The sequence below is a fragment of the Fistularia commersonii genome, chromosome 1 (genome assembly GCF_037954325.1).
Source record: "Fistularia commersonii isolate RoL2024-O1a breed Wild chromosome 1, RoL_Fcom_v1.0, whole genome shotgun sequence".
NCBI classification, from domain to species: domain Eukaryota; kingdom Metazoa; phylum Chordata; class Actinopteri; order Syngnathiformes; family Fistulariidae; genus Fistularia; species Fistularia commersonii.
In genome coordinates, this window is record NC_141284.1 from 14,475,148 (window position 1) to 14,498,882 (window position 23,735).

General features: G+C 40.9%; 3 protein-coding genes across 6 annotated transcripts; 2 read left to right on the forward strand and 1 right to left on the reverse strand.

Annotated features, from left to right (window-relative positions):
- Positions 1 to 272: 272 nt before the first annotated feature.
- Positions 273 to 11,617, reverse strand: coq6 (coenzyme Q6 monooxygenase). The gene is made up of 12 exons (XM_086149732.1): positions 11,266 to 11,617; positions 10,869 to 11,003; positions 7,696 to 7,754; positions 4,202 to 4,328; positions 3,136 to 3,266; positions 2,937 to 3,044; positions 2,640 to 2,702; positions 2,437 to 2,544; positions 1,672 to 1,874; positions 1,355 to 1,470; positions 921 to 1,087; positions 273 to 411 (listed from the first exon to the last, which is right to left on the reverse strand). Exons 1-12 carry the CDS (start codon positions 11,465 to 11,467, stop codon positions 382 to 384), a joined length of 1,449 nt encoding a protein of 482 aa, XP_086005858.1. The 5' UTR covers positions 11,468 to 11,617; the 3' UTR covers positions 273 to 381.
- A 133-nt stretch (positions 11,618 to 11,750) lies between these two features.
- Positions 11,751 to 18,313, forward strand: fam161b (FAM161 centrosomal protein B). 2 transcript variants are annotated; one of them, XM_086151676.1, is made up of 9 exons: positions 11,751 to 11,898; positions 13,840 to 14,044; positions 14,119 to 14,555; positions 15,779 to 16,080; positions 16,287 to 16,405; positions 16,509 to 16,676; positions 16,785 to 16,884; positions 16,963 to 17,147; positions 17,386 to 18,313. In XM_086151676.1, the coding sequence occupies exons 2-9, from the start codon at positions 13,851 to 13,853 to the stop codon at positions 17,447 to 17,449; spliced, it is 1,569 nt and encodes a 522-aa protein (XP_086007802.1). In that variant the 5' UTR covers positions 11,751 to 11,898; positions 13,840 to 13,850; the 3' UTR covers positions 17,450 to 18,313. The 2 variants fall into 2 exon arrangements, with proteins under 2 accessions (XP_086007802.1, XP_086007890.1); XM_086151764.1 differs by lacking the exon at positions 13,840 to 14,044.
- Positions 18,314 to 19,187: 874 nt separating this feature from the next.
- ngb (neuroglobin) lies at positions 19,188 to 22,876 on the forward strand. 3 transcript variants are annotated; one of them, XM_086152064.1, is made up of 6 exons: positions 19,188 to 19,422; positions 19,495 to 19,558; positions 19,661 to 19,789; positions 20,171 to 20,279; positions 20,398 to 20,517; positions 20,653 to 22,876. In XM_086152064.1, the coding sequence occupies exons 3-6, from the start codon at positions 19,692 to 19,694 to the stop codon at positions 20,803 to 20,805; spliced, it is 480 nt and encodes a 159-aa protein (XP_086008190.1). In that variant the 5' UTR covers positions 19,188 to 19,422; positions 19,495 to 19,558; positions 19,661 to 19,691; the 3' UTR covers positions 20,806 to 22,876. The 3 variants fall into 3 exon arrangements, with proteins under 3 accessions (XP_086008190.1, XP_086008100.1, XP_086008016.1); XM_086151974.1 differs by lacking the exon at positions 19,495 to 19,558; XM_086151890.1 differs by lacking the exon at positions 19,495 to 19,558 and having other exon boundaries at positions 19,559 to 19,789; positions 20,653 to 22,875.
- The last annotated feature ends 859 nt before the right edge of the window (positions 22,877 to 23,735 follow it).

Consider the following 23,735-nt stretch of genomic DNA (forward strand, 5'->3'; position numbering starts at 1 on the left):
TGTACCTTTTTTTGAAATGCTGGATGTTTATTTAGTAAAAGAGTTTAAGTTTGATAAGTGTGAAAATACTATCCATCCTTTAATTCGTTAAGTCAAAATAATCAGTGGAAAACATTAATAGACGATAGGGCAAAGCTATTGGAAGTTTTCAACACTTCGTTGCAGAACTCAGTGCATTCTTTACACTTTCTTCATGTATGCTACAGCCTTGAAACCTGCAACTTTGGGAATTTGTTGCTCAGCAAAGACAAAAAAACTGATGACAAGGGAGTAAAATACATTTTTATTAAGTTAAGTGATTCACATTCAGGTTTTGGTTTTATTGCCCGTTTAGCACAAAGTCATTGCCGATACCTTGATGACCAACATGTGACACATGCATCACTTGCTTGCGAACGCCATGATCTGCTCCTGCAGAGTCAAAAGAAAAACTGTATAAAAAGCTATGTGACAGTTATAATTGAGTGGCCCTATGGACCCTGACACAAAATCTACCAAAAAGATGTGTTGATATCATAACATTTATATATAAAAAAAGTGGCTTGTGCTTCGATAGTGAGTTGTCTTGCTCTGAAACACTTAGTAGGGAATAAAGACATGTCACATGAGTGGTCGGTAATAAAAGGGGTGTGAAAACACAAGCCAACACCACTGTCAGCTGCCCCAGTGCCAGGCCTGCACCCCGCCCACACACTTTTGGTAACACTAAATTTGGGGCTAAACTTAGATGCCATAGTAATAGGTTCAGAACCCTTGAAATTATAGACACCGCTAAAGTAACGCTGTGTGTAATAAGAAACAAAGGTGTGGGTGGAGCTTTAGCTGTGACAAGTGGTTGATATTATCATTGATAGTCAGGTCCAGTGGAATTCACAGTGGGAGGTGATTGTTTGTAGAAAGCTAGCAGAGAGAAAGCTCACCTTTAGCGCTGGAAGCATGTTGGTGGCCTGAAGACCGAAGGTGCGTAGGAGAACCACAGGGGCAACATTAGTGGAATAAAGACGTTTCATGAGGTCGATGGCAGCCATCATGGGAAGATTGTGTCGCTGACGGTCAGTTTCGTATTCTAACAGGTGCTGCATTGCACCTGCACAAACAAATATTGATTGAAGAGCCATCTTTAAAGTTGGCAATTTTTCTCGATATTTAGTTTCTCCACAAGGTCAACGCAGTGGTGTCATTTACAAATATATTAAAGAAACACAGCGGCTCATTTCTGTTCAAAAACAACATATGACTGTCAGCAGAGCGAACATTAAAACATCAAATAAATGCAAGCGGGGATGGGGTATGGAAAAGAGCTTGGGGTAAACCACTGTGCTACGGTTCTAGTATGTTTGGAGCTCTCACTGACCCAGGTCCTTCCCGTTAAAGGCCGCCTGGCTCAGTAGCTGTGTGAGGCAAGCCACATCCCCAAAGCCCAGGTTGGCTCCCTGTCCAGCCAGCGGATGTACACGATGGGCCGCGTCCCTGGAAACACAAACACATCCTTGTCCGTCTAAATACAACACACTGGGCAGTTATTTTCTTTGTGCATTATTATATTGAAATGTCATTTAATTACACATTAAATAAAGGGTCATTGACTGAAAAGTTGACAACAGGGAATTGTTAGCCTTATTGTTTTTATCTTTCATGTGCAGGTATTGAGATTGTGTTTCATTATCTCACCCAATGAGAGCCACTCTGTGCCTGATGTACTCTGATGCATGACCCATGCCCAGGGGAAACATGACTCGGGTCTTTGGGCCAATGCCTGCCACACTCGGGGGCAGCTGTCGAGGGGAACCTGCAGAAGGCACGAGAGTCGAAAGGGCTTTGCGGAACAAAGAGCCGGCTGTGTCAATCAATTCAGACTGGTTCTCATTGCTCCACTGTCGAGGAGAGAGACAGATTGACATCGAAAGAACAGAAAAATGACAAGATGAGAGAGAAAACAGACCAGCTGAGTAGACTAAGAAATTAGCAGACATAGAGGCAAAGCTAAACTCCAGGCCAGTGAAATTTCTTCCTTGCCCTCCCTAACTAACGGGTTTGGCAGTGCCTCAGGAGTCGGGCTAATTAAAAGAAGATGCCGGTCAGGCACTGCAGTTGAATTAGCTGTGTTCGAAAAACATTCCATGCAGTAATGGTCGACACTGGCAGACCACAGGTTTAATTAGCAAACCAGGCCTGAAACCAAACGTGACTCAACCGTGGTGACCCCGTCCATCAGAAGGCGGTAAAAATAGGCAGCTTGGGAAAACTCAGTTTCTTCAAACATGAAGAAACAGATAGGTATAATGATTCTTACAGTGAAATAAAGGCACTGCGTCATGATTTTTGGCTTCCCGAAACAGTGACATGCAGATATATCTCTGAACCCAGACACAAAAATATCAAAACATCAAGTGTAAACAAGTGGAATCTGACTTGAGATTTAACTGAAGCACTTACAAAGGCTGAATTGACAGCATCCACAAAGCTCTCCTCGTCCAGCTCCAGCAGCTCCTCTGCAAGCCGATGGCTAGTTGACCACACGAGTGAGCTCTCTGTGTCTGCAAGCTGTGACAAAACTAGTGTTTTCTTCACCCACTTTTATTGAAAAGACCAATATTTTGCAGGAAAACCACTTGCAGCAAACAAAAGCGATATATCACCGGTAACATTGCGATGGGCCCCGTGGGGAGGAACCGCTGCCATGCCACATTGTTCTCGGTGGGCTGCCCAACATAGGAAAATTAATTCAATCAAATACTTGACACAAATTGTGTACAAAGACATTATGCAACACATATTTCATTACATTCATTTAACATCAAATAATATAGTACAAAAACATATTAAAAACACATGCAAAATCACAGTATGTATACATACCCACATACATATATATATATATATATATATATATCTGCAAGATTATGAAACAGACTTAGTGAGTTATTACTATGCACCTCCGAAAGATGCAGCACAGCAACCACAGCAGACTGGTCGTAATTCCACTTCACTGTGGCTATCCCCAATTCCCGCCTCACCATGGAGTTTGGGCCATCGGCACCGATCTGAAACAGACAAATTTGAGCATCGGGGAACTGTCGAAGATGTGGCTGAACAACGGAATCCCAGCAGGTTGAATAGGGAAGTCATACTGACCAGCAGCTTGGTCTGGAGGGTTTCCCCGCTGGCCAATGTGACCCGAACCCATGGGATGGAGTCTGCTGATTGATGGGGCATGGGCCACTTGTAATTAACCACTTTGGACCTGTACTTAACTTTCACGTTATCTAGGAAACAAAGTAACAAAGTTGGTCAGCAAAAGGAAAAGCTGTTCAGATAATGCAATGGCACCAGGTGCTCTGGTGGTGCTGAAATTGTAATCACAACATCATATCTCAAATATGCACAAGTTAGCTGTTGCAATTGTTGTTTGAGAGTCCTTTCAAAGGCATGGCCTGTCACACAATTGACAAATATATCACGTTATACTTGGCTTGCCAGTTTAATGGACAGTGTGCTTAAACTGCAATTAGTATGAAAATATAAGCAGGCGTCGATGGGAAAATTACAGGAACTCTGCTGCTAACAGGATCTATCTAGAGGCTGACAATCGATCACTGAATATGATGTTCGATCTGACAGTAGGCCTCCACTGAAAAACAACTACATCCAGTTAATATACTGAATATTGAGCCTAACAGCATAAGACAATATGTGAGAGACAAGTAGACAAATGTGAGGCACATGAAGCAAAACCACGTGAGTTTTACTTGGTGTAAAATGTTGAAAGCTGTTAATAAATATGTGACCAACTGTCAAGCATGTAGTAGAACTAGATTTATTTGTGAACCTCTGAATAGTTTGTCTAATGTCAACATCAGTATAATATTCAACACTGTCAGTGTTTGAGGCTGCAAAGCTGGGAGCACATGGCAGCTTTAAATAAGACTTTGGACCGTGTCACATGTCCTCCCAGAGTGCCCAGGCTCTGCGTTTTCGTAAAATGTGTGTCTTCATCGAAACTGTAGGAAAAATGTAAACGCCGCAGAGGTTGTCTTGAAAAATAGTAAATGGTCAAGAACAAATAAACAAACCTGGTAAAAGGACAGGATTGATGAAATTACATTAGCTGGCCGACCACTGGGACGATGGAACGGAGTCCAAGAAGTTTGCCCTATTTGCGGTTTCACATTTAAATCACGAAGGACGTCCGCTTGCTTACCAGACACGCTGTCGAGCTGTTTAGTGAGCGCAGCCACGATAATGTCGTTTTCCACTATGTATGCCATCTCATCCTCCAGGTTCTCCTTATCAAACGTGATCAGGGCATCAGAGCAGGCATCCCAAACCTAAATGAGAGGTCAATTATGCCCGCGGTCTACCCTTAAATGTATACTTCTCCCTATATATAGCTGGACAGAGATGCGTTATTTCAAATCAGCTGAACACATCAAAGCTCCTGTTGGAGGTTGGCACAGCCTGCTTCCATCAAAACCAGAGCTAAGAAGGTCACCAACACCCCTCCATGCCCTGACAGAATACTTCTGCTTAATGTAGCTCCCTGTGGTTGAGGGCCAAGTGACATTTGTGATTTGGACTTTTGCTAACATATCCTTGAGCACACAAATTATGAATGACATGTTTGTGAACATTAGAGAGCGGTTCAATATTTATACTTAACCGGGAGCAACAGAATATGATGTAGTTCTCAGCTACTCTACTGTAACGCCAACCCTGAAAGAACCGTTTGACTTGAATATGAGGGGCTGAAACATGTTTGTACAAGGTTAATCCTCTCCAGGGTTACAACTATGGTTACACAACCCATCATTCAGCAGTAATACCCTCCTACACTATTTTTTCCAACTTGCCATAAAGTATTGGGGTATACCCCACAAAAAACCACTAATGTGAGTGGGTCTGCAACTCGTGATAAGTGGTTGGAAGGAAAATTTTTTACAGAGACCAGCCCCAAAACTGGTATGGTTTTGTTTAAGGCTGGGTGAAATGTTGCAGCTTTCAGGGAAAGAATGAGTAACATTTCTTGCAATATTTAAACAATGCACTTCCTTACAATTTTATGTGTGTGTTTTTGTGTGGTGGCAAAACTTCCCTCTGTTTTCACACTAAAGCCTCGATGCTTCAGTTACATTTAATGTGAAGGATTATTTTACAGCTTCACGAGAATCTTATTTCTGCCTGCGGTGCATATTTTCCAAAACTACAGTGGGAAGAACAAGTATTTGATGCACTGCTGATTTTTCACCTTTTTATACTTGCAAAGCATGTAAAGGTCTGTAATATTTATCATAGGTCCTCTTCAACTGTGGGTGACGGAATCTAGAATAAAACTCCAGAAAAAACACATTGTATGATTTTTAAGTAATTAATTTGCATTTTATCGCATGACATAAGTATCTGACACATCAGAAAAACGGAACTTAATATTCGGTCCAGAAACCTTTGTTGGCAATTACAGAGAGCAGACATTTCCTGTAGTTCTAGGTTTGCACACACTGGAGCAGGGATTTTGGCACCTCTCCTCCATACAGATCTTCTCCAGATCCTTCAGATTTAGGCACAGTCGCTGGGCAAGATGGACTTTCAGCCCCATTCAAAGATTTTCTATTGGGTTCAGATCTGGAGACTAGCTAGGGCACTCCAGGACCTTGAGATGCTTCTTACTGAGCCACTCCTTAGTTGCCTTGGTTGTGTGTTTCGGGTCGTTGTCATGCTGGAGAACCCAGCCACGACCCATCTTCAAGGTTCTACAGAGAGAAAGAGGTTGTTGGCCAAGATCTTGCGATATATGGCCCAATTCATCATCCCCTCAATACGGTGCAGTCGTCCTGTCCCCTTTGCAGAAAAGCATCCCCTAAGAATGATGTTTCCACCTCCATGCTTCACAGTTGGAATGGTGTTCTTGGGGTTGTATTCATCCTTCTTCTTCCTTAAAACACAGCGAGTGGAGTTCAGACCAAAAAGCTCTATTTTTGTCTCATCAGACCACATGACCGTCCTCCATTCCTTCTCTGGATCACCCTGATGGTCAATGGCAAACTTCAGACAGACCTGGACATGTACTGGCTTGCGCAGCGGGACCTTATATGCGCTGCAGGATTTTAATCCATGACAGCGTAGTGTGTTACTAATGTTTTTTTTTGACACTGTGGTCCTAGCTCCTGTCAGGTCATTGACCAGGTCCAGACATGTAGTTCTGGGCTGATCCCTCACCTTCCTCATGACCATTGATGCCCTGCAAGGTGAGAGCTTGCATGGTCTGAGGGAGATCGACCATCATCTTGAACTTCTTCCATCTTCTAATACTTGTGCCAACAGCTGTTGCCGTCTCATCAAACTGCTTGCCCATTGTTCTGTAGCCCATCCCAGCCTTGTGCAGGTCTACAATTTTATCACTGATGTGCTTACATAGCTCTCCAGTCTAGGCCATTGTGGAGAGGTTGGAGTTGGTTTGACTGAGTGTGTGGACAGGTGTCTTTTATGTAGGTAACAAGTTCAAACTAATGCATTTAATACAGGTAGTAAGTGGAGAACAGGAGAGCTTCTTGTAGAAGAACTAATAGGTCTGTTAGAGCCACAATTCTTACTGGATGGTAGGTGATCAAATACTTAGGTCATGCAATAAAATGATAATTAATTACTTAAAAATCATACAATGTGTTCTTCTGGATTTTTGTTTTAGATTCCGTCACAGTTGAAGAATACCTATGGTAAATAATAACAGACCTCAACATGCTTTGTAAGTGGGAACAGCTGTAAAAATCAGCAGTGCATCAAAAAATGATTCTCCCCACTGTATGTCAACGATGTATATAACTAAGATTCAGCAGAAAAAAACAAACTCTAAAGGTGTCAGCAAAATAAAGGTATAATGGAAGTTACATTGCCATAATCACATTAAGGCACTGCATGATGACATCTTGGATAGAAACCATGTGGTCAAGTCTTTGGTACACACAAAGCTGGACTGAGTCTGCGCCCATGACCATAAAGCAGTTTCATGTTGCAGCAAACAACCACGGTCATAATCTTCTATCTTCCTGGTGGCTAGAAGACATGAGGGATGAGTACTAACATGAAAATGTTGAAATAAGCTTCATCTATTTCAAAACACAGCTTAGCATACCTTGTAGCCTTTTAAACACTCAGAATGGTATTAAGAACTCAGAATTCCAGGGTTGTACCTTTTGCATATATACACTGTAATGTAAAGGACTTTGTTTGAGCCACAGAAGCTACAGAGCAAGTAAAAAATAAATAATTCATACAGAGGAATGAAGAAATTGCATGTCATACGAAACCATTATTCAGAACAATTACATAAGATGTACATGATATATGATCCCAAATTATGATACTTGTTCATTAAGCTGAATGACTGAGTACACGTTGAGTGTCACAGATTTTTCTCTCCGCAAATTGTATGGTGGTAAGCATGATAGATGACAGAAATACATACAGAGCCAGTAAATGTGAAAGGTCTGGAAGACATATGAAGAAAAATTGAAGTTGTATAACAGTGTGACTTTGGCAGATGCTCAGAGTTCCAGCGGGTTCCACATTTTTATGTATGTCTTAGCATGCTATTTTTTGACTTATGGTGTATAAGCCAGAAATATGTTTCACAGATGGAACGAACTCTACACACCCCCTAAACAAAGTATTGATATTAATGTACAAGTAAGATCAACAAACCTGCATCTTTTTGTAAGGCTTGTACCTCATGTTCGTGATGTGCTCCCAAGCACCAATACCTGCATGTGTGTCACAGAAAAAAAAAGTTCAAAATCAGGAAGAAATTCTTTTGCAATGAACAGAGGAGAATTGTTTCAAAGCCATGAAATTTTCATATGGTTTGAACAAGTGTAGTAACCCTTATCTTGAACTCATGAAAATTACAAATATTTATCGAAGATTATATTAAACTGTATGGCACAATTACTACAAACTGTTAAAAATGTCAAATCCAAATAGGAGGTTGGCAATATATAAATTGTATTTCTCAAAAACAACCAATTCTTTTAAACTGCAAAATTATTATTATCCGTATACAAATCACTTTTTCAGGTAGTTAATTGATTCATTTCAATACCAGACCAAACTAGCCAGGGATGGCAAACTAGCGTCTCTTGGAATTGTTGTCTTATCATGCTTGCAGACTTTGTATGGCTAGTTCCAGGTTACGAGAGACTCAGAGCTTCTCTTATGATTGACTCAACGGGGCACCTCTCCTGGAGCAGGCCCTGGGTGGGAAGCCCATGGAGGAGCCCCTGGTTGCTCAGCGAGTGTAGGAACCCTCGCGAGTTTCCGGCAGAAAACTTGTGTGTTGAGATTTTTTTCCAGACAAAGATAAGGGTCACCTCCTTGCATTGGGAAAGAGTTGCACCTGATGACCCAGTAGTTGTGCCAGGAGACTTCAATGCCCGTGGGCATAGTAACAGAAAGACAAAAAGAGGGGTGTCAATGGGAGGCATGGTTTAGGGTATATCCAGCAGTGTGTCTGAGGGTTAAGTTGCTCTTTAGAGCAACAGGACAACGATCAATGAGCAGCTGTGTAGTTATATCATCAATTGAGAGGAAGCGCTATGAGCTTGACTGAGATGAGGGGAAGTTATCTGGTCAAACTTAGGAAGGCTAAAATGGTGTCCAATAAGTACTTGGCAGATTAACTGGAGGACTCTGTCTGCAAGGCCTTCAACTCATGGCTTTGAGCTGAGCTGAAAACATACCTCTTCTCTTCACCATGCACTACCCAACTAATTGCACTTAGCCTCCAACCCCCCCCCCAAAAAAAGATGAACGATGAACTAATTGTATGTATGTACATGGTTCCGAGATGGCTATTTGGTTGAGTGGTCACTTCTGACTTCCGACTACTGGTACTTCGGATCTTCAGTGACTGAATTGCACTTCTTGTGAGTCGCTTTGGATAAAAGCGTCTGCCAAATGACTGTAATATAATGTAATGTAATTTGGAGGACTTTCTATTACAGGCATGGCTAACCTGTGTCTCCCAAGCCACATGCGGCTCTTACGTTTATGTCGATTTTTATTTTGTGTTTTTTTTTTTTTTTTGGCTGTGCGTGGAGAACGTTGGAGCCGCACGCGATTGCACAGGTAAAAAAACACACAAACATAAAATCCGACATGAACTTGAGAGCCGCATGCGGCTCGTGAGCCACAGGTTGGCCATGCCTGTTCTATTACATTCCAGTGGAGGTCATGGACGACAAACTCAAATTTCTAATATTTACCAGCTTCAGTAGTTATGAAAGCAAAATCTTGTTAGCAGGAGGAGTTTAGAAAGGGACGTGGAAAGAGAGGGGTGTTCAGTATAGGGAACAGTGAATATTGCCTCCGTTTTCACAATACCATGTGGTGCTGTTGGCTCATCCCCATACAAACTTCTGCTGGCAGCAGGGTGGTTTGGGGTGGGCTGTAAAAGTCAAGGGTCAGAGTTCTTTTCAGGAAACGACGGATCGTTCCGTCCAGATTGGAAGGAGATTACAGCCTCAAGTATGGGTGTTCAAGGATCCATAATTCACTATACTCTTTTTCATGTGGAAGGGTGGGATGGAATGTGAATTGAAGGGGCGGAAAAGTACATAACCAGCAGTGATGTTGTTGCTGCATTGGTATATTGCAATAAAAGGAGCCGAGCTGTAAACATTTTGGAAGAGCTAGGAGTAAAGCCACCAAAAATGTCAAAAATAGTCAGATCAGGTGGTTGGGGCACTTAAGAAGGAAGTCTACTATTAAAGATATTCCAGACATGTCCAACTGACAGGATGCTCTGTATAAGACCAGACCTAACACTGATGGAATTTTCTATCCTATCAGTCGTGAGAAAGCCTTTGAATCCTCCAGGAACAACTTGAGTGTGGTGTTGGGGACAAACACCTTTGGGCTACTGCTGTCACAATGATCTTGCCCTGGATAAACTGAATGCCAAATTGTTCTGATCTTATTCTGCAGATTTCAGACAGGAGCTACAGCCTGACCGATGCTTTGGATATGATTCATTAGATCTGCAACTAAGTAAGTGTAAAGAAACACACAAAGCGACAAACAGCCAGAGAAGGAACATGAGAGAGACCACCAATCCGAGCCAAAGAACTGAAGACATTGTGTTTGGACAAAAGTGGAATTACGAAACTTCTCATTGTATTTTTCTTTTGACAAAGATCAAGTAATGTAATTTAGACATGTAATTCATTACATCCATGAAAGTCAGAGATATTGACCTTTTTTATTGGGGAAAATAATGGCTTTGAAAAACTCGACCTCACTTTTGACTCACATTTTATTTTATTTTTTTTAATTAGGTGTATTATTCTATTATTTATATCAATAACACTTAAGATCGTCAACATATTACGGTTTCAGGACAAGTTTCAAGTACAGAAACTAATCCTAAAAAATACAATGCAAGGTTTGCATCTGTGCTACTAACCTATATAGTAAATCATGTTTGCAAGGAGTCTAAAAAATTATTACACACACATGAGCTTATGTCGTCATCCCTGTGATTGTTTTTAACAGAAGTGTTGTTGGCCAGGGGATCTTGAACATCAAGCAACATTAAACTGTAATAGTTATAGGAACAGTCCAGAGGTCCTTCTTTCATAAGAGGCCTTCGAGGTCATATATATTATGACGCTCACTAAGTCTGGTTGGCAGGGCTGTCTGATCCCTGAATTATCTCTCAGAGCCATTTAACAGACAGTCACCATAACCGTCATCACAGCTAAGCAGAAATACATTTTTAACTCTAAACTGATAGAGAGAAATTTGACTGAGTAAAACGAGAGGAGAAAAAAAGATGAAGGTGTCAACAGATGAAGTTGTGGAATGGGTGCAGACTGTACCGCTGAGCAGGGTGGCAGAGCCTGGACTGATGGAGCTGACTCTGGTGCTGTAACTCGCAGGGACAGTGTCCATTACTTTCTTGTTGCCAGCTTCAAGTAGAAGAATCTTCTTACCCACGAGGTTAGGGTCCATACCTGCCAGAGGAATATTTGTGGAGAACATGAGTGGAATTGAGTCAAACAATGTTTACCGCAGCGTGTGTTTGTTTTGAGTTTGTGAGAAAATATTGTAGTCATTTAGTTGTGCCTTCCCAAGGGAGCGCTTCAATACAGTAGTAATCATTCTGATAATTCTACTATAATATATATATATATAATTCTAATTCTGATCATTCTTATAATAGTCACCCTCGCATAGCTGGATGTCGTCAGCCGGCAGGGGGAGGGTCTTACTCACCTAGGGAACATGCCATCGCAGATCCAACCATCCCTCCCCCAGATATAATAACATCATAAACCTCACTGTTGCCACAGTCCCCGCTATGGTCTACACCCATTAATCCTCGGCCGATGATTTTTAATGCAGACAAGTGTTTCTCTGCTACGAAACAGCGTCCGAGCCCGTTCAGGGCGTGCGTGGCCTTTGTGATCTTGTGCATAATTTTGTCTCAATGTGAGACAAGTCCCACACGAACAAAGGAAAGAACAACACTTCTTCGAAGCTCCCAACACTCCAATGTGCGACTGACACGAACGGTTCCCCTTGAGTTTGTCCTAGTGACGGCAGCCGAGCTGCGACCGTAATCCGGCCATGTTGTGTTGACAAGCGCCCGCTGAAGAACTACTTCCGGGTTCGTAGCCAATCAAAACCAAACAAATAACCAAAAAAAAAGAAAAACACCGCGTCCTTCGCAGTGTGCGCTTCCGCTGATGGCCACAAACACTAAAATAGTTTTGATGGAGAGGAAACTGAGCAGGGTTTCCTTCCTCGCGAATAAAACACGCAGCACACTGTAGAAACGCTGTGGCACATCTTGCAAAAGAAGATAAATACATCTGGAAGACGCCTCGTCGCACAGAAAATCTCCAGGTTGGCGGCTGCTCTTGCGTTCTTCTAGAAAAAAAGTTTACTAATTTCAGTTCTAAATGTAAACCTGGATGCTGCTTACTATAACCTCAGATTATACGTTTACAGAAAGTATATATGTAGACATTTAAACCAAGCTTGCTTCCAAGAGCCGTCTCTTAAATACAGAAATGACATGCGACAGTTCTGTGGTTACCATGGTAACGCATTATACAGACAACAGGCGTAATCGTCGGCGCATTTAAGCCACTTTTAGTGACAGACAGACAGCGGCAGATATAACTACTAGTCTGAACTGTAGAGTTATATGATATGCTAAAAAGAACAGTTCATAACCAGACACGCGATGACATATAAAGTGTATATACATTTAAAATGTAAAACGTTAAAATTTTTGGCACTTGCATGAACCGAAACGCTAAAAATCTTAAATAATCTGACTGGTTCATTTTGCTATCGTTGTTATTTCCTGCTGCCCTTTCAGAATCAATCTTTGTGCAAAATTAAACCCATAAATCAGCAACAAAACAATTTTTCCAGATTAAAAAAAACATTATAGCATTTGCAAGTAAAACGTATTCTAAATAAAGTTACTTCAGAGCTTTTCCAAAACTTACGGGTGAATTTGCATTTGCATTTTTTCAAATGATTATCAACAAATTTGACTTAGTTGAAAAACATACAGCATCATCGTTAATGGTATTAATTTTTTTGAAAATTAAGAGTAGCAAATAGATGGAGGATAACATTATATTGCTCAAATTGTTGTGGAACAAAAATCAGTATGTTTGCAGCTGTACACCTTTGAAAACAGCACAGACACAACCAAGAAATGTTGAAAATATCTACCTGCTACCCTGCAATCTGTACAGGAACTAAATTTTGAGCCTGTCTGTGTCTGAAAAGTTCTTCGAAAGTTTCTGTCTTCCTGCAGTTAACATCAATCTAGACAAAGATGCTCTTACAAGACTTTGGTCCGATTTAGTGTGTTTGACTGGCAATCAGTCTTAGTGCTCGGCTGTTGCCATGAACCCAGTGATGCACTAATGCCCATTTAGACCAACCTTTAACATTTTCTCCTCTTAACAAACAGTGGTTTTATTTTTACTGTCCATACAACCATCAAACAGAAAACACATGGTTTGCAGAAGTCTCCAGCATCGACTGGTTCTAAAATGTTAAAAAAGAAACAAATTGAAAGTGTGACTGATTTAATATAAAACCAAGATGGGGAAATACATGGAAAATTCTCAGTGTTGTATATAATAGGGTCTAACCATCCAAAATACAATTGGCCTCTTTTCCCCTGAAATTAGGATCATTTTGGTTTCACGAAAACAACAGACCAAGTTACACGTTTGACGGGTGGGAATAGATCAGTTGGAATGATCTCATTTGAATGAAGGTACTAGTAAAAGTAGTCGAAGGAGTAGGAATATAGTCAATTTCAATTGCCTCACTTCTTAGTGATGGAAAAGATGTACAGTATATGCTGTACTTTTATGCGGTGTTGATAAAATGGCTTTTCGTGTCAAAATGCATTTTCTTTACAGAGGTTATTCTTTTAATGTTTCTTTATTGGTATAAAAACTGCTTACAACTTTAGAAACACTTTAATCACCATGCATGTTTGATTTTTGTCATCTACTTTCACAATTTGTTTGTTTGAAAAAGAATCAAAACAAAAGACAAACCAGTAGGATGGCTTACATTGTAACAACAGCCTTTTTAAAACCAATGCTAGAAAATGCTGACGCCCTACAAATCCTTCCATTATAGTAAATACAAAGATATTTTTAAATAAATGACAATGATATGCTTCAAATATCTTGTATTGGGCAATAACTTGCTATAAACTCTGCTACTAAATTTGGATGTTTTTGGTCTATAGAAATTGCCCTTCTTGTACTTTAGTGTTACAGGTTGATAAATCCTGTCTTTCAGATTCAAGAGATATGTTAAAGTTAGAGGACTTGTTGGTGGATGAAATTGAATCAGAGAGAATACTCCAGGAGCACTTCAGGTCCCTTAGTGTCACACTCAGTCAGCAGCTGCAGGAGACAAAAAGAAGACTGGCAGATGAGCTAGAGAGACGGATTCATCACAATGCCCTAATTTCAACAAAAAAGGAACTGACTCATGAATCAAAGTAGGTTTCTTTGAGATTGTCCTTGTTGTCTTATTAAAACATTTTTATTTACAAATGCTTGCTGTCATTCTCAGAGATGCTGAACAGAGGAGAAAACACTTGCATATGGCACATAGCAGGCAGCTGGAGAGGACCAGCTCATCCAATCTGAGCACCGGGGAACCTCTTTCCAGGAGCCATCAGTGCAATCGTGCAGCTTTATGGAAAACAACACAGCTGAGGAAAGAACATGAGGATGAGATCGAGTGCCAGAAGAAGTTCTGTGCTCTTCCTGTCCCCAGTCATGTTAGTCTTCCCCTCTATCAGAAGATGATGGCGAGAAGAGAAAAGGAGAGGGAGCAAGGCCTCGAGGAAAGAAAAAAATTTCTTCTGTCCATGCAGAAACCGTTTAGCTTCCAGGAAAGAGATAGGGACAAAAGGCAAAAGCTGGTAGCAAAGCTTAATGAAGTCTCTGAGGAAAGAAAGACAGCTACTGATGGAGATTCTCCTTATAAAGACAGAAAGAATACAGGTGGGTTGATTAACCCCAGAATACTAACGTCGGTTGATTTTCACCCACACAATTCTTGTCATATGATTTTCATTTTGTTGCTGTTGTCTGAGTTTTATGGGTCCTTGGGTAGCTTCAGGCTGCTCACTGATGTTATTAATTGTATGTTTGTTTCCCTCCTCCCATTGGCCTATCTATAAATTGATGAAAATTGTATTTTATCCAGAATATTGTATTAGGTAAAATATACCCAACGTTAGTGATGGTGTTACTTATTTTAATGTTAGTGTTCTAGGGTTAAGACATGATTCCTGCCTGAATGGATGATGAAGGTTAATAGTGTTAGTGACGTAATGGCTGCAATCAGTATAAATATCAAGCTAATTTATCAATTCACTGACACACTGACAAAGGGGTACAAGCAATGATTAGGGGAAACAAGACACTGATTGGTGGGGGTGACTGGGGGATTTTCACAAAATTAACCCTAAGAATTGCTTGTTGCCTAAATTGTTCTCCAAGTAAAAAAGTTATATTATATCACATTGATGGCGCAGTGGTTAGCGCTGCAGCCTCACAGCACGAAGGACCCTGGTGTAATTCCGAAACCTGTTTGCACCTTTGTGTGCGGAGTTTCCATGTTCTCCCCGTGTCTGCATGGGTTTCCTCCGGGCTCTCCAGTTTCCTCCCACAGTCCAAAAACATTTAGGTCAATTGGAAAAAAATTGGGAAAATTGCCCCGCATAAATAAATTAGTGGGTGAATGGTTGTTTTTCTATATATGTGGCCCTGTGATTGACTGGCGACCAGTCCAGGGTGTACGCCGTCTCTCGCCCCATGCCAGCTGGGATAGGCTCAAGCATCCCTCGCGACCCTGGGTGCAGGATAAGTGGAAGAAGATGAATGGATGGATGGATATCACTTAAATAAATAGTCACTTGTTCAATAAATCAGAGAATGCCACAAAACATGAGAGGAACAGTGCTTAAAACCTATTGATGTGAAAGTATCCTCCTGGTGATGTGAAAGGCAAGCTGTAGCAACAATATACTGCATGAACAAGTCCAGGCAATTGTAAACTATGACCTTATAATCAGCCAACCTACATTTTCCTAAAACCTTGAGGTAAATATTATGCAGTTAAAAGCAACATTCAATAACACTCAAATCTACTGGTGAAGAAGTGTACCCGTGCAGTAAAATGAAATAATCAAATAACTGTCAACCATCATTCTTTGCTGCAGACAAAGAGATTAAAAAGAAGGCCCACCTCCAGACTGGTCAACATGAGAGCACTATATACCCCAGCAAGCCCAGGCTTCGCACTGCTGAGCGCACCAGGAAGAAGATGGGGTTCTGGGATGAGAAGCCCAGCTTCCAGCCAAAAATTATCCATCAGGTGCCCAATTTCAACTGGCTGCACAAGGCTTTGCAAACAGAGGCTCTGAGCAAAACACAGAGTAATATTGTAACCAAGTGTCAGCCGTTTCACCTGAGGACATCTGTTATTGCTGAAAGGAGAAAACAAAGTCCTGAAAATTCATGGGTAACTTTTTAAATTCTTATCCTGATACCGCTTATTTTTTTTTCTCTGTTAACATTATTTATCTATTTAACTCTTTGTCAGTTTGTTGAAATGCAGTTTGGGTTTTCTGAATCTTTCTTTCAAACTTTGATGGATGTGATTGACTGACATGGTTACCTCTCCAGTTACGCTTAACTCTCGAGTATCAATGTAATCCTAACATCTAGGCACCAAATGGAAGTACCCTTAGTCGAAGCAAATCATGTGGGGCGCTGACATCACTTTCTGCTGACACACTACCAGTATACATGATGGACGCTGTACGAAAGCGCTGGATGGCCATAAGGTTTTTTGCCAGCATCCCTTTAGCAGAAGTGTTTCTCCTAAATATGGTTTCTGTTCATGAAATAGTTTGACTCCCCTCATGGTCAGAATGTTTCTCTTTACAGACACTCAATGGAGATGAGGGACAGTAACAATCGGGAGAGTACAGAATGGCTGAGGAAATACCAAAAGAGGACTCAAGCTATGAAGAAAACGGTTTCACACCGTGCAAAGTGGTTGGACCCCCACAGTAGCTTGAGGGAAGTATATGATGAAAAAGTAAAACATCACCGGTGAGTAAGAACCAGTATCCTCTCATTTTGCAACCTTTACATCTCACATTACAGAGAACCCACATGGCTTCCACAGTGGCATAAACTATTAACTTCTCCAACATGAAGGCAGGCTGACCAGCAGAGGATGAGAGAGTATGCGCGGGAGTTACGGGACATGAAGGCACGCGTTAACGAACGGCCATTTTTGTTTGAGCTGGTGAAACAAGTAAATCCCATAGTTATTCAACATATTATATCACATTTAATGCCATGACCCTCCTTAAGTCTGAACTTGCATTGACAGAAAAATGCAAGGGTCCATGCAGAGCAGACATACAGAGACCAGCTGAGGAGAGCAGGCATAAAAGAGGAATTTGTCGAAGAAAATGGAGGAGCGGTTGAAAGAACATCAACTTTGTGTGGGTTGAAGGATGTTGAAGACATGAAAGCCTGCAGCGCTGAAAATGGCATCCACATCAACTACAAGGAGTGAGAATTTTTAGCAAGTTTTGTTCATCGACTGTGTAATACCACTGTGTCCGGTAAAATTATGAATAGCTCTTGTGCTGGACTGCCAAGGACACAATGTGGTTTGGTCATATTACATTACATAATTTTCGGAGTCTGCCCTGCACTCTTAAGTGAAGAAAAGAAATATACTGTAGCCAAGTAAAAGTTCAATGTAATTACTATACACCCTTTTTCTAACCCAACATGTCCGATTTAGGGAAGAAAATGTTGACGCCGGCGAGAAAATTGAAGATGTGGAGGAGAAGAGCGTGAAGTCCTAAGGAAAAGAAATTACATGATCAAAAAGTCTGGGGTGTGACTGCTTCCTGTATAGCCTCTGGATTATAAAACATCACTCGAAAATGATTAAGGTCTCAGGATCTGAATCAAGAAATCGAACCCAAGATGTACTTCAAGAAACTTCTAGATGAATTGTTGTTGAAAAAATCATGAAAAATCTGGACATTGCAATACCAAATGTTCGGGGACTATAACAGGACGAAAATAAAAATGTTTTTTTAGCTGTTTTTTTTTTTTTTTCCAATTCCTTGAGTTCCTCTTGTAACTGAAAAAAGCAAATGGAATTTCAGCTATAACTTGTTTTCTGATCATTTTTCTGGGAAATATGAATGGTATAATTTCTAGTTTCCTATCGTGAAGTTACATATATTTTGATTTAAGTGTTAAATATCGTCTCTCCGATTAATTACAAAGAATGTAGTATTACGTTGAATCAGACAGGTCTCGTGAGGACACCATCCGTCTGACACGAGTCTGGTTGTTTTTTCTACAACCACAGTACCACCTAAATAAACCCCTCACAGACCAGCTCAGTGGCCTGCTCCAAGCCCACAGACCCACATCAAATACACTTGTATACTGGCTTCCACTGCAAGCCTCTGCTTTGACAGCTGGCTGCCGGGAATTTCAGAGACGTTTTTTGGAAAGACCACATGAGAATGTCTTAATATGTACACAATTATAATCAAAAGGCAATCAATTTGTATGTTCAGATTGTACATGCCAAATGGTTACTTCTTGTAGACGAGTATGTCAGTCAACTGAAGGCCATTTTTTACTTTAAATCAAGATATCGTTACAACTAACATCTGTCCCTTGAAGACAATACTATTTTTATTTTTTCTTTTAAGTGATGTCATGTCTTCAAATTAGAGTCTCATATATCATTTTTGAATATATAATTTTGCTCGGGTGCACAGATGAAATGTGGTCATTATAGCTATGGATTTTAGATCTTAGGATAAATGTCATATATGTAAAAAAAAAAAAAAAACACCTTTTGTTTTCTTGAGAATTCAAACATCACTTGACAAAGCTTCAAGGGCTTCATCCTGTCAGGTTGTCATGGGAACCACGTATCCCTCAAATGAACCTCTGATTCCCTGATGCATGGTGAATAACATACAAATCCCTGCGTATCTTTTTAAGTCCTAAGTGGAAAACACATGCATGAAATGTCTGAATGAGCTGCTGTCCATAACATCAATGTAAAGTGGAGGCTGAAGAGGAGGGAGGAAGCCGATCACGCTGAAATTAAGGGCAGGCTGTGCAACAGGATGCTTTATGTTATGATGATGTTGTGTGAGGAGCAGCCCGCATAATGCATAAACAACACAATATCACCAAAGAACAGCCAAGTGTCATATTAGTCAGGCCAGTGTATCACAGGAGAAGACCTATTCTTTTGAATACCTCGGTAACACAAAGACGTCAGCTCTTGAAAGAGTTTGTTCAACTGCCGCCTTAAAACCTTAGGTGTTTTCAACCCAGTGCGTGTTTTGGTATTTACTGAATTCAACCTTTACCTGATTGTCAGGGAAGAGCAGAGAGGAAAAATGTGACTGTAATTGTAGCGTGTACAGAGTTGTGCGCCTGTTGTTGTGGCTACATATGTTTTGGTTCTCTCTTCACCTGCAGGAGGAGCTGTGGCTCCCCTCAGCCCTGGCTCAGCCAGAGGAGAGAGATCTCTCATTTTATCCTTCAGTGGCATGAATAATACCCACAGCGCTGGAGAGAGAGCACATCAAGAGGCAAACAGGAAGAGGAGAGAGATAGAAGGCACTGTGTAGAGCGTCTATCTGACTTGTCTATCTGACTGCACAACAGGCAGGGGAAATTGCGCACCAGAGTTTCAAGCAAGGCTGCTGCCCGCCTGCACGCACCCAAACACACTCACATACATACAGACCCTTTGGATCAGAAGAAGTTGAGGGAGAAGACTGACCTCAAGAAGGTACGGTATGGCTGTACATCGCTGGACAGGTTATCATGTGCTGCTGATATGACCCCCCCCTCACCCCCCCAGATTCGACCCATTGCAAGCACATCTGTCGTGATACTGTCACTTGATGCTCCACCGTGTTTTACAGGTGGGTTGGCAGAAGTTTCCTTGTTGGATTTACCAGGATATTATGGCTCTGTGCAAACCAAGCCTTCCAACCCTGTAGAGGAGTTGTGCCTTTCCCTTCCAGAAGAGCTTGTATCATTGAAGCCGGAACGAGGATGGAGAACCTGTCAGGGAAAGAGAAGGAGCTGATACGAGACAGCTGGGAGAGCCTCGGCAAAAATAAAGTTCCTCATGGGTTGAACATGTTTTCAAGGTAATATCCCACACACTAAGTATTGATAGAATTGAAAAAAACACTGAAAATAAAGTTTAAATTCTAATAACAGCTTCTTGTTTGGTCAAGTTTAACCTTAGTATCTGTGATGTTAGAATATCTGAGACATGTAAGGCGAGAGAATCAAGTGAGATCCTTCATCACACACTTTCCTCGGGACCAGAGGCTCAACTTGTTGCTTGGCGACAGACTGCAATAATCCACAATTTACTCGCAGACAGCTGGCACTGAATCAGACACTGGCAGGAAAGATTTGTAGATGTATGATTTATACTTTGATTTTTCTGCCTGTCTGAATGTTTAGCGACCCCTGCCATCTGTGTACACATATAGAATAGTGCATTCGTGTTTCTGTGCTAGACTGTTTGAGCTGGACCCGGCACTCCTCAGCCTCTTCCACTACAATACAAACTGTACCTCCACTCAGGACTGCCTCTCCAGTCCTGAGTTCCTGGAACATATCACGAAGGTGAGCTCTATTAAGCACAAAAACCATTTCACTTGGACTGATGACACTTTTTCGACGCTTTTTCATTGCACAATTGAAAATATCTGCTTGTGTTTACTTTTCTGCGTATTCAATGAAGGTGATGCTCGTGATCGATGCAGCGGTCAGCCACTTGGATGACCTCCACTCGTTGGAGGATTTTCTACTCAACCTTGGGAGGAAGCATCAGGCAGTGGGAGTAAACACTCAGTCATTTGCTGTAGGAGCATCTAATAGAACAACTTCTGAAAACAGAAGCTGTTATGCAAACAACTGAGCTGTAAACAACTGAACCACATGTGAGTGTGTGTCTTCTGTTTTTTGTTTGTTTCTTTCTTTGTTTGTGTTTCTTCAGGTGGTGGGGGAGTCCCTTCTCTACATGCTACAGTGCAGCCTGGGCCAGGCCTACACAGCCCCCCTGCAACAAGCCTGGCTCAACATGTACAGCATTGTGGTAGCAGCCATGAGCCGAGGGTGGGCCAAGAACGGCGAGGACAAGGCTGACTGAGGCACACAGCGGGAGCTGCTGAGCTGTTGCTGTCAAATCACTCATCATGGTTGCCAAGGAATAAGGTTGTGTAACTTGCAGCATTGTGGCTCTTGCTGCTGTACATTTGCTCAGTGAGTGGGGTTGCATAGTGTAGCAAATGTATGGTGTGGTTACACTTGAATCGGCCAATCACAGAGTTGTTGTCTTTGCTGTGGGCGTTCAGCTGTAAGGAATGACTGCAGTATAGCTATGAAGATTCTAGCCAATGTGCTTTGATTGTTCAGGACCTCTGAAGAAGCATCAAGGATAGTTAGGTTTTGTATATAATGATTTTTATATCTCTCCTTTAATTATAACGGTGACCGTTGTGATATTTTGTGTTGTATCTTCAAAGAGTTGCACAACAGTGAAACACTAGATGTCATATTTGAGTATCACACCACTCCGCCTGCCACGGGTTCATTTTACCTGCACAGGCAGCTCTTCATCAGTTAAATATACTGAAATTTGTAACATGTTCAATGTTTTGGGACAAAGCAATGTAATTTTGCATAGGAGGGATAATCGCTGTGGTCATTATAATAATTGTGTTTTATATGGTAACCACATATCACCTAATTTTGTGCATTACTTTGTCATAACTCTTATCCTATTAATATAAAACAAAGCACATTTTTTAACAACCTATACTATCATTAGATACTGACAAGAACTGTTATTCTCTATTATAGCTTTCCTCAGTCATCTCAGACTGTTACGGCATCCTTGTGCACCTTCATTTACATGGTGTATGTGATGCAATCCTCACCAGAAGCTGTGAGTGTTTCACAAGGCTTCAGCTGACTGTTAATGGATAACAAATAAGACTGTTATATTACCTTTTGGTTTGGGGCTAAAGGGCATCTCTATGGAGTCAAACCGCAAATGTCCTTTTGGTTAGTTTCCCAAAATTGAAGGATGTTAACTTATTCCTGTTTCCTTATATTTCCCATTGACTGTGTTGCTATTGCTACAGCTGTACCTGCTGTATGCTTTGAGGTTGAAGATGGCCACGATATTCCCTCACAACAACAAGAGAGTAGTTTTGGATTACCCCAAGAACCTCTTAAGTTATTCAAGCAGGACTAACTATAATATCATCTGACCGAGTCTAAAGTCTATGTATTATAATAGCTGCCATAGCACTGAATATATCATTCTAAGCTGTTGTTTACCTAATGCTGGGTAACTTAGCAACTGTGTGCCACGTATTCGATAATAAGACTATTCTACTGTACATCCAAACTGCGAATATGTTATTTGTGCTTTTTAGCAGAGGTTAACTTAACAAAGTTTATTTTTATATTCTGAAATATAACATGTTTATTTAAAAACACAGATTTTTCCTGAAATGCGATGTACATTTTCACCTGTTGGATTAGCAGTAAGTTACTCAAAGAACGGGGAATAAAAAGTAAAGATAAATGTACTTGTTGACAATTTAAAGAGTGCTGATGGTGTCTCGCATCATCATAGCTTCATCATTACAGCATATAAGCCATTTCTTAATGTGGAGTCTTTACAAATAATTTAAAATCAGAGTTTTATATTTATATATTCTATCCTTGCATCGTCAGTTTTGTCTGTAATTACCTGCCCTCGAGGTGTTATGTTTGTTAACTGAGTGTGTCGGTGGTGTATTTCGAGTGTTTCCTTTCTAGCATTAGTTTATTGCCCTTTGCAAGTTTTTGTTCTCCATGCCTCTGTTTCCAAACAGCTGACATTATGTCTTTTGTACAAAGCCTGTACAGGGCATTCCTTGGGGGCAAATTGCCATCTTATCCTATAAACATCCAGCTCTGTACATATTGGACATGTCACTGTCTACCTCATCATTCTCAGCTGCTATATTACTGTGGTGACTTCACCGTATTATATTTGACCAAAAACGCACATTATTATCGTCAATGCAATGAACTTATTGCTAAACTTTGAAGAAAGAAAACAGAAAAAAATATGTGTGTGCGTATTTAAGACTAAATAAAAGTGGATGTTGTGTGGATATTTGACTGCTCAAACAGGTCATTGTCTTTCCTCCCGCTCAAAGACTCATTACGGTAACGACAAAATTGTCAGATTTTTTGAATTAGTCACACGATGGCTGATTTCTTTTGCACAAACAATCCATCCCTGAGTGTTACATAAGATCCATGCACAAAATGGCTCATCACCCTTAGCTACAGAGATAAGGGCAACTTCAGGCACATCGGCCCACTTATTCATGCAACTGCACGATGTCACATCAAGAGGTGTGTCAGACTTTTATGAATTTGACACACATGCTCGATTTTTCTACAAAAGTAGACGTGCATCTGCGACTCATTAAATATTATTTAATGTATATGTGTTAGTGCATGTGTCAACAATAGGCAATCTTTAATGACAGAAACGATGACGGGAGGGTACATATGATGATGTTATCCGTAGACTCATTTCTTGCATAAACACAATTTGATTGGATTCTTGTAAACGTCACATATGAACTGGCTGTCAGTTCTGCTGTTGTAGCAGCGGCTGACATGGCCTTAATCTGTCTCTGCTGCTAACAGCATCCTGGTTCAATGTCCCTCTGAGACTCGTCTCTATTCATGCTGACTCCATGTCTCACTTCAGTCTGCTGACACTTACTGAGAGAGAAGCCGATGGAGGGCTCTCTCAAGTGATCAACCCTTGAGCAGCTTAAACAATTAGCAATTGGCAAATTACATTAGGTGTTTATTTCTCACCATTAATTAGTATTGCCGCTCTATAGTCTTACTTTGTAGTGCACGTGGATTTGCTCTGAGTGCTATCGTCTGGAGAAGAATCTGTGACAGTAGACAATACATTATTTATAGAAAATCTCCAATGTGTTTTGGAATGAAGGATTATTAAATGTTGTCATGGTAACTCTTAAACGATGCTCCTGA